At 42.6% G+C, this 10561-nt stretch overlaps 1 protein-coding gene across 1 annotated transcript; it reads left to right on the top strand.

The window, feature by feature from the left end:
- Positions 1–5491: 5491 nt before the first annotated feature.
- On the top strand, positions 5492–10141 carry LOC119418130. The gene is made up of 6 exons (XM_037685383.1): positions 5492–5732; positions 6572–6810; positions 7616–7930; positions 8269–8348; positions 8884–9751; positions 9834–10141. Exons 2-6 carry the CDS (start codon positions 6667–6669, stop codon positions 10068–10070), a joined length of 1644 nt encoding a protein of 547 aa, XP_037541311.1. The 5' UTR covers positions 5492–5732; positions 6572–6666; the 3' UTR covers positions 10071–10141.
- Positions 10142–10561: the final 420 nt, after the last annotated feature.

The following is a 10561-nucleotide window of genomic DNA, read 5'->3' as shown; positions in this document are numbered from 1 at the left end:
GTATGTATGTATGTATGTAGGTATGTATGTATGTAGGTATGTATGTAGGTAGGTATGTATGTAGGTAGGTAGGTAGGTAGGTGTTTGTGTATTAAGGCGTTTTAAATCCTTCCCACACTCTTGCAATATTCCAAACAATGTTTCTAAACTCTAAACGTTCTAAAAGAGCACAGCATGTCATGATCACCCGCTCTCTGCCACCGCTCTCGGCCACGCCCACTTCTCTGCTGCAGAGCGGAGATATGACACGCTTCAGGAGGAAGCTTCTCCTGAGCTGTGGGCTGCACACAGACCTGTGCAGCAGGTGCTAAATCATTAAAAATAATTTATTTTAAATAAAAATCTCGTGCCGATTGTGCAGCTCATCCATCAACCAGTCAATTGTGTGTCATGTCCAATCTTACTTTGAAAAACCACGATAGATCGAGTCCGCGACAAACAAACCGCGAGGTAGCGAGAGACTACTGTAACGCAGTTTATTATCTACGTTACAGACCGGATGGTTATAGGAATTCATTCTTGGCTTGTGCAGTAGTGACGGCGGTAGCTCACAAAGTTTTCCGTCGCTGCGTCGGATTTCCGTCATTGTGAACGTGACCAGTGTTTTGTTGTGGGCTAGTTAAAGCCATCCAATCTAATGATGGTACAGGGATTAAAATGATGCTGCTTTTAACCTGTAAAATGAACCGGAGCCACAGTTTGACCCAATCAGAGCAAAGCAGGGCGGGTCGTGCTGTCTAGTTCACAGTGAAGCCGGGTGTGAGCAGCAGAGACAAACTGCAGGTAACTCACCTGCAGCAAGCGAAGGAGGACCCCCTGCTACCCTAACAGAACCACCTGCCCCTTCATGAAGGTGATGATGTAATAAGTTAATGTTAATGTGTTTGCATGTGATCAACTAACTGCAGCTGGGGGTGATGCCAGAACTGATACACCATCACCCCACCCCCTCCTCCCACACCGTGCCCTGACCTCCCGGGACTCTTGGATCTAAAGTCTAATTAAACGTTAATTTGTTCGGTTCATCATCATCGGACAGACATGTGCAACCTGCGAGCGTGACGCAACTCCAGGTCAGAGATGGAGATAAGAGACGTGCACCGCTGTGGGAACGCACAGCCTGTTGAGTTTCTCTCACGGTGAGAGGCTTTAGTTTTTCTAAATTAATATTAACACTAAAAGACAAATATTTATGCCCCAAATTATAGCAAAGATGTGTGTCTCTGTTTAACTTTAATTCTTGTTCCCTCAACTCAAGAAGTTCTCTCTGAGAGTTAGTTTCAGGTGTTTTGTAGTTTATCATAAGCGTCTGCTAAATTCACTTCTACACAACAACAAGCTGTTGTGTCAGTTTGGATGAGCTAAACTGGATTATATTTAGAATCATACTGAGCTGTAACTGCACTGTGACCAATTCAATAAATGATCAAATATTAACAATAAATAGTATTGAATAACTGCATGAGCTGAAAACCAGTAAATACTATCCTTGTAAATGAAACAATAATTTTAGGAGAGAAATCTGTCAGTCCTGAAAAAACAAAAAAACAGTTAATTTATACTCTTCAAAAGACTTTCTGTGCTACAGTTTAAATATATCTGACAACCTCTCTAAAAGTAAACTAGAGAAAAGTTATTAAAACTTCTCTCTTCCCTCAGAAACCGTTGATGCAAGTTAAAGTCTACTTACATCAACACTTCATTAGAGAATGTTAGAGAACACTATACTGTGTACTACTACGGTCATGTACTCGGTATACTCCTCTTTATATGAAAACCTTTGAGAAGTGACCAGAATGCAGGAAAACGCTCTCAAATGTGTCATATTGGGGGGTTAGGGTGACCTCCAAGTGTAGAAAAAATTTCAGTCAAAATATTTTTTTCTACTTTAATCCATGAGCTCGTGGTCAGTGTTGCGGGTTCGAGCCCAGATTGCATCAGGAAGGGCATCTGGTGTAAATCTTTCATGCGACCCCTGAAGAAGAGAGCAGCCAAAATGATGTTACTAATCTTGGCCTGTGCGGTGCAGAGTTAATCACTTTTTTGCTGAGAGTTCAGGCGTCAGAATTAAAGAGTCTTAGTTCTGAATGTCTGAAATAAAGCTCGAGCCAGCAGCCTATTAGATAGATTGGAAGCAGTTTTTATATTTAGTGCGCACAAATTGCGTAATCTTACGTAACGTCCAGCCTTATGTAAGGTTTTACTTACTTTACTTTGCACATCCATTAGTTTTCTTCGGCTTGTTCCATAGTGAGCAGCTTGAGCAGGAAGACTCAGACATTTCTTTCCAAAGCCACGTCTTCCAAAAAATATATATATTTTGACCTGCAGTCTTGTTATTTCAGTCACTACCCAAAGTTTGTGACCACAGGTGAGATAAGCCATCATAAAAGCAAAACGTAGTCTGCTTCCAACGAAGGTTATGAGATGCAGCCTTTAAAAGCTTGAAAAATACACAGAACTGTTGGAAAACAGATGCCGTCTCGTGATACGCAACATATTTTTTCCTTCATTTTCTTCAATGTAGCATAGCATTCGTGAAAACTGTTAAAGTTGCATAAACTGTTCTTCCACAGTCAGAGCTCCTAAATGTCCTGAACCATGTAGCTGACAAATTAGGCTTTCCCGCCCACTGGTCTTAATAAATTCATCAAACCCATATTAGCATTTAGCTCATCTATACTGACTGTTTTGGCATATCTTAAATAAAGAAAGAGCATCTGCTTCTCACTGTTTTTGCCAAGTTCTTCTTGCATCAGAACAGACTGTACATTTCATTTGAACATAATTTGTGAGTTATCATTTGTAAAAGTTTTGGAACGCCTCCAAAGTTGACATTTCAACATGTGAAGTCGGAGGCTTTCCACAAGCCAAGATAAGTGAAAAACCGCAAAGTAGGAATAGTAGTACAAGTAGTAAGTAGTAGTTTATTTTAGTACATTGTGTATAAATACACACAGTATTAGGGCGTTTAAACCCTTCCCACACTCTTGCAATATTCGAAACAATGTTTCTAAACTCTAAATGCTCTAAAAAAGCACAGCTTGTCATGATCTCTGCTCTCGGCCACGGCTGCACTCTGTGCTCTCGGCCACACCCACTTCTCCGCCGATGAATGGAGATCGACAGAGGAGGAAGGAGCACACAGATGCATCAGGTGCTAAATAATTAAAAATAATTCATTTTAAATAAAAACTCCACGCCGATCGTGCAGCTCATCCATCAGTGTGTCATGTCCAATCTTATTTTGAAAAACCGCGACAGAGCGAGTCCTCGAAAAACGAACCGCCAAGTATCGAGGGACTACTGTACTTCCTGATGTGAAGAGTTTGCTTGTGTTTGGATCCATAATCCATAAAATTCCATTACTTTATCTGCTCACTTTGCTAATAGTAGCTAGCCTGCTCACATATCACAATGCTGGGAATACCACACTGGTTTTCAAACTTGCAACTGAAACATGGCCACGTTGGGTCATTTCCAGATTAGTTCTGAATTCTGAGGTAAACTGAACATAGCGTTTCAATAAATTCAATTCAATTCAATTCAGTTTATTTATATATTGCCAAGTCACAACAGAAGTCATCTAGGAGCTAAACAGTGTTTCAGACCAAAGATGGCAACAGAAACGCATTTAAACTAAAGCTGTTTTTTTTTTACATTAAACCTTGTGATCCAAAACAGTCTGATCTCTAAAAATATAGTTATGCATCTGTAAATAATCAAAATATAAGCTGTTTGAAAGACATGAACAGGATACATGTACTTTGTACATGTACAACAGAAAAAAATAGCTAAACAACAGTGGAAAGTCTTACAGGAACAGTTCAAATCATACATAATATTTCACCTGTTGGAGGCAGACTATTAAATGGTCTCCATTTGGAGGAACAAGCTCAAACAGACAAGCTAACAGCTAGTTAGCTTAAAACTATTACAATATAAAACTTTTATAGTTGATCATACGGTTTTATAAACAACCACCCCTCTGTCATTTTTGCATTACACAATTTTTCTGTCAGAATATCATGAACTGCAAAAAATACACAAATGCAAATAACTGCAAATAACTACAGAAGGTTATGTCTAATATGACACTTAAGGCTATGTGAATTTTATAAAATAGTATTCTTATGAAACACTACGACACCTTTGAAACTGGAAGCGTTTTTAAATGGGAGTCTATTTTGGTCTTGGCCCTGCTCAGGCTAGAAATCAGTTTGTTTATCCCAATGGTTCCCAACCCTGGTCCTTGAGGAACACCATTCTGCATCTTTTAGTTGTTTCCCTGCTTTGACACACCTGATTTAAATAAATGGGGCTTCTACAGAACACGAGGAAGTAATTAAATCACTGAATCAAGTGTGTTGGAGGAGAGAAACATCTAAAACATGCAGGATGGTGTTCCTCAAGGACCTGGATTGGGAACCACTAGTTTATCCAATCAAACTGTCATTTAAAGAGCTATCTACAACAGGTAAGATAGTTATTATTCATACCGTTTTAACAGAAACTCTGAAGGTTCACTTTAAAGCGAACTCTGGCAAAGACAAAACCACAACAATCTTTTTTTAACCTTGCCACTATAAATATTGTCCCCTGTAGCGTGTTGTAAAGTCAGAATGTCTCTTTGTTTTCCAGAGCAACCCCTGCCCTGCCGTCCTGCTGCTGATTTTTCCTAAAGGTAACGTAAGGACAAAGTTTGTTTGTGTTCCTCCCCTTAACTCATGAGGGGTTTGTCATTAAGTAAGGAGCACAACAGGTGGAGGAACGGTGATCCAAGGGGCTTCAAACTGAAAGGAATTTCAATCATCACATGCCAAATGTCAGCTCCTGTTGTTGGGGGAGCCCTGAAATTCCCCACAGAGCGCCTAATTTGGGCTGATTGATGTATTTGATTGTGAAACATAAACAGCCCTCGGGAGACAGTCCATTCCCTGAGTTCAAGTGGATAATTTGCTTCACTGCACAATTTAAAAGTGCTATTTGGGTTGATTGTGTTGTATTTTATTTTTCAATGTACTGAAGGTTAAAAGAATTTAAAGAATGCCTTTAAAATATATCGAGCACGCCAGGCGTCCACCTGACAGTCTCCTCTTCGTGACTGTCCTCAATAAAGATATTATTGACCGTGACACATTATTACTCACTGTGTCACCTACGCCCATTTGGCACCCTTTGGAAAAATGATTTGCAGCGCGGCGTGGTCACAAGGCAAAATCTGCCAGAGCATCCTAAAAGCAGAGTAGCAACAGAGAAGCCCATTGGCTGCGAGGAGAGCAGCAGCTGAAACAGCTATGTAAACACTTTCCCTCTCTCCATGCGCCCCGGTAATTATAGCCAGGATGCTGGTGACGACAGTCGTCCCTTCGAGACTTCAAATGCTGGAATAAATTTGACATTATGATATTTGAGCCCAAGTCAGTAGGCGCGCGCTCTTGCAGGAGGGGCTAGTATAAAGCCAGGGGAGCCCGGCTGGAACAGAAGATGTTTACCCTTTACAGCTCACATCTCCACCGGTCTTAACTCGCAGGACGGAGGGAGGGAGTTGGGGACCCTCTTTAAATCGCGTCCGCCGTAATTTACGTAACAGAGCCGAGGTGGGAAAGCGAAGGGTAGCGCGGCGGAGAGGAGACGTTTTATCTGTTCGAGAGAAGGTGTCTCTGAGAGCAGGACGAACTGCGCAGGGATCAGAGCAGGTACAGGATAATTACTGGAGGGCAGGTGTTCAGGTAAGAACTGTTGTGTTTAATGGTCATTTTTCTGCTGTTTGGAGCCACATAAGACGGCTTAAGCCTCCAGTTTATCTACATGAAGTTATCAGACTCTGCTGCTATTTGATTTACTTTTTCATATACTGCATGTATTCCGTGCTCTTACTAGGCATAGTATCTTCACTCACATCACAGGAGGACCGTTACATTCAGGCACTTTCCTCTAATAATGACAACAGAATGCCTCGTTGTTTTTATTTACTTCATAATTAGCAGCAACGCTGATATTTTTTTTTAGTGGCTTCGTCAGCTGTTGAAGAATCTGAGGGGTGGGCTTGAAGGCATGAGGGATGTGACGCAGCTGAAATTCATCGTGGACATTCGGTCCCGAGTGTGAGGACAGATGGAGAGCAGGGACAATTAAACACTAAACAGTTCATTCTAAAGATAATAATTATGCTTTCTGTATGTTTTATGTCAGGAGATGCAGCTTTGCTGGCTCATGGTTGTAGTGAAAGTTGTCCTTGTTGACTTGAGGATTGTTTAGAGGACAGTAAGACCAACATGTCTGCAGAGATACTGAAGGTTGACTTGTTTGTGGAATTTAGAGAACGTCAAAGCAGAGAGTTGTAAATATGTGACTTATATAGGAGCAGAAAGCATAACCTGATGTTGTTTCAGACAACTGAGAAATATGACGAGAAACTCAGATTCTTTTTTGTTGCCAACAATGTGGCTTCACCAGGATTTTGACATTTTTAACATAAAAACTCATGTTTAATAAAAAAATAATTAACTTTTCACTTATGTAATGTGTGCACAATTATCAATCCTGTCTTTTTTTTGTGTGTTTCCAGGCCATCGATCCTTCTGTTCCTGACCCTGACAGCGACCTCTAACAAGGGGGGGTGAAACAGGAGAAAGGGCCTCTGGGTATCGAACAGCTTGCATCATGGCAGCAATTGATCTGGAGCTCAGGCTGGAGCGCAGCGGCCGGGGGTGGGGGCAAGAGAGGCCGGAAATGCTGGACAACTTTGACTCTGAGATGCAGGAGTGGGAGGATCAGCTGCAGGATATCCAGAAGAAAATTGAAGAGGTAAGAGACAGATCTTATAGACGTGGAAGGATAAAGCTCTTTTACAAATATTCTTCATAAAATCTTGCACAAATTGATATTTGGTCCGTCATGCGAGGTGCATTATGGGAAAAATACAGCACTCTCAGAGCCATAATCCAAGCTTCTTCCCCACCTCTGGGTCTGGTTTGTACAATTTATCCACCAATTAAAAAAAAAAAAAAAAAAGGTGGGGGAGAATAAATTTATTAGGTTCAATTAGTGATAGTGAAGGGTCAGACATTTTCTGTAGAATGTTTTAACTCAACAGCAGAAAATGAGCAGAATTTAATGTGGTTCAACAATAATCCTGAACTATTCCTCTCATACATGTGCTAATTGTCTCGTTAGGAGCTTTTGTGCTCCCTAGTGAGTGGTAATTGGTGTGTGTGCGTGTGTGTGTGTGAGTGTGTGTGTGTGTGTGCGCGCGCTCCATAATAAACTGTTGGCAGAGCACAAACTGACTCAACCTCTTGGCCTTGTTGGAGCAACGGTACAGACAAATGTTAACAAGCTAATTAAACCGTGATGTGCTGACAGACACGCTGGACACACACTTTCTCTGCCACACACACACACACATGGTCTGAAAGTGGATACCACAGGAAGGTTGCGATGGGGAACGGACGCGTGTGCAAAGTGGATTAACATGTGTTGATCTTAAATATAGGTCACTTTGTGGAAATTCTAACACAAACATACAGTGGAAGTACAAATTATTAGCTTCAGCGATCTGACAACAAGGTCAATATTAATTTTATTTATTTTTTATTTTTTTGGTTTCAAGCTCTACAATGAAGTCCAGGCACGCAGAGGAGCAAACGATATTCCTGGTGATGACCAGAAACATTGCGCCCCGTTGGAGTCTGGACTAAGGCACCACGGCGACGGCCTCTTTGGGCTCGGCCACCACAGCGTGACTCACTCTGGCGATATAATCGTACATCACTACGGCCCCAACGGGTGCAGCCACCCTGTGAGTCATCAGCACGGCTACGGTTACTGCCACTCCAGCGGCGTCACAGAGATTGGAGACTTGCTGCAGGATTATTTGGAGAAAGGCAAAAAGATGAGCAGGAAGAACAACAGGGCTCGTCACGTGGTGAGTGGGGGGAGTTTTCTTCCTTGTGCTTCATTTTGTTGGTATTTGCACGTATGAAGAAACGGGATCGGCTGACGCGGCATGAGTGAAAGCTGTGGTTACGGCAGGAACATATTGATTACAGTTCCCTGAAGTCTGCTTACACAGGGAAGTTACCAGATAGGAGTTTGTTTCACTCTCCAACCCAACTCTTGCACTTTCTTGACACCTGACAGAGCAGTTGAGAAGAAAGTTGACACATTCTCCGTCCACATGGGATATAGCATCTTTGCTATCTGTGCATGAATAGATTAGATTGTTTTAGCAGAATAGATTGTAAAGTATGTTTTTTTTTTCAGCACTTCAGTGACGTAGTTAAAGTGAACCAAGACATTTCTGCATACCAGGACAAAGGCAGAACGAGATGTGGAAATAATCGGTAAGAAGTTTCTCAGCCGTTAGTCGTGCATTCAACGTTACAACTGGTGGTTAGAACGTTACACTATGAAACAGAGCCCTGCTTCAAAGAGACTATTGTTTTTGTTAACAAGTGATCATATACTGACATCAGTGGCAACTGATGGTGTATTGGCTTCATTTCACAGTGGAATATTTTAACCACTGCTCTTTTACTTTGAATTTAAAGAGGATTGTAGAATTCAATTTCCTACTGTTGTTTTTTGTTAAATGTGACCATGAATGAGCCACTTCAACATCACCTGAGATATCGGATTCACTGCAACTATTTGAAGTGTCTTCTTGAAAATTTTCCACTTGAAGGGCGAATTAGCCGTTACTACTTTTCCTCTAAATCCTAAAACTAACTTGGACACCCGTATCACGTGATGTAAATGTGCAGAATGTAGGTGTAGGACTAAGAGGTAGAGGACATGTTAAATAAGAATATGCAATTAAATCTAACTCATTTGTGTTGTTTATAGTTTTTTATATATATATTCTCTGTGTTAAACCAGGCTTCAGCAAGAGCCCTGTGTGGGCAGTTTTGAAGAAAGTGAAAACAGGAAGAACCGAGTGTCTCACATGAAAAGCGCCCCCTGCAGAGAGAGTTCCCCCATCAAGGAGAACACGGTTGCCAAGCCCCCTGTTGGACAGAGGGATGCTTCAGCTGCACAAGCACGCCTACAGTTCCCAGCCACAGCAGCTGAGTCTCCCTCTTTGGACAGAAAGTCCTTCAGTCAAGGAGTCCTGGGAGACAGGAAGTGTCACAGTCCGTCTGTTCTAAAGAAATTTGGAGCCATGCTCCAGGAGAACGAGGGTAAATTGCTTACCGACTCAGGGGTGGTGACCCATCAGGGACCAGAGGCAAAGTGTTCCACTCCTGGCTGTCAGCGACGGGCTTTGGGAGTCACTGGAGGAGCCAGCAAGGCGCCCATGCGTGTGCCTAACCAGAAATGCCAAGCAGAGTCTGACGCGCTGACAGCAAGTGTTGAGCTCAGCCAAGACTGGAGCTCAGGGTTAGACTGTAGACACAACTACAAGGAGCAGAGAGGAGGCCATAGTAGTTCCAAAGGGTCTCAGTCGGTTCCTCAGCAGGTCCAAAGGAGAGCGCAGGTGCCAGGAAGCCCAAAGATCAGACCCAGGGCTAACAGTGGAGAGAAAGCAAGGAAGCCCTCACCCCAACAGATGGAGCCCAAAGTGGACTGCAAGGCCTCAGATGTTTCTGCTGGAGCTCAGAGGAGTCATAGAGGACAAGAGTTGGAAGGTTGCAGCAGTTTGAGGGATGAGGGACTTATTGAGCTGCTGGACATGCTGGAGATCCAACATGAGTACAGCTCCAGCCCCAGAACCGGATTCACAGCTCATAAACAAGAGGCACAGCAAGTAGGTTGCATTCTGCTCCTTTATTCACCTTCAGCTGTCTCGATCTCCGATCGCCGTTGACTTTTTGTGTGTTTCTGTGCAGGTGAACCCAGCAGAGTTGTCCCCAGCCAAACTAAGGAGGAGTTTCTCTCGTCCTGCTCGTCCTGCCAACCAGCGGCCGCCTTCCAGATGGGCCAGCCGCACCCCTACTGCCAGAATCACCACGCCGTCTGGCCCAATCTACCGCACCCCGAGCCCCATGACTCGCTCCCCCAGTCCTGCTCCGAAGCACCGGCCTCTCATTTCCTATTCTCTTCAGACGGAGACTGTCATTATATGATCCTTTGTTGTCCCAACCAAGCGCGTTCCTCTCTTTTCAAACTGTAAATATTAAGGATATTTCTGTTCGACAGCCTGATCTCCTCACAGTGATGTGTTTATCTACAACATTCTCCAGTGTTGCTGTAGCTTTAAATCTCCTCTGTGCCAAAACACATCATCACATTGCTTTGTTGCTTTTTTTTCTCCACTTATCCATATTAGGCTTTATCTTTTGTAATAAATAGGTGTTTTTTTGTTGTTGTTGTTGTTTTTGTGCGATGTGATTTAGCATGCGGCTCTACTTTGAGGGTTCACGTGTTCAACCTTCATGGCTGAGCTCAAGCTGGTACTACGCTTGCTGTGGCAACCTACAACCTGTCAACAAGTGTGTTTGACTATCATAATGTCAGAATGTGTTCAAGTAATTACTGTGACGAAAAGTTTTATTATGCCTTCAATGTTTTTTCTTGGTAATAAATATGACTACTCAACATGAAGACTTGACTTTGT

The sequence above is a fragment of the Nematolebias whitei genome, chromosome 12 (assembly GCF_014905685.2).
Source record: "Nematolebias whitei isolate Nwh7 chromosome 12, NemWhi1, whole genome shotgun sequence".
NCBI classification, from domain to species: Eukaryota; Metazoa; Chordata; class Actinopteri; order Cyprinodontiformes; family Rivulidae; genus Nematolebias; species Nematolebias whitei.
This window is presented reverse-complemented; position numbering and strand designations above follow the sequence as displayed.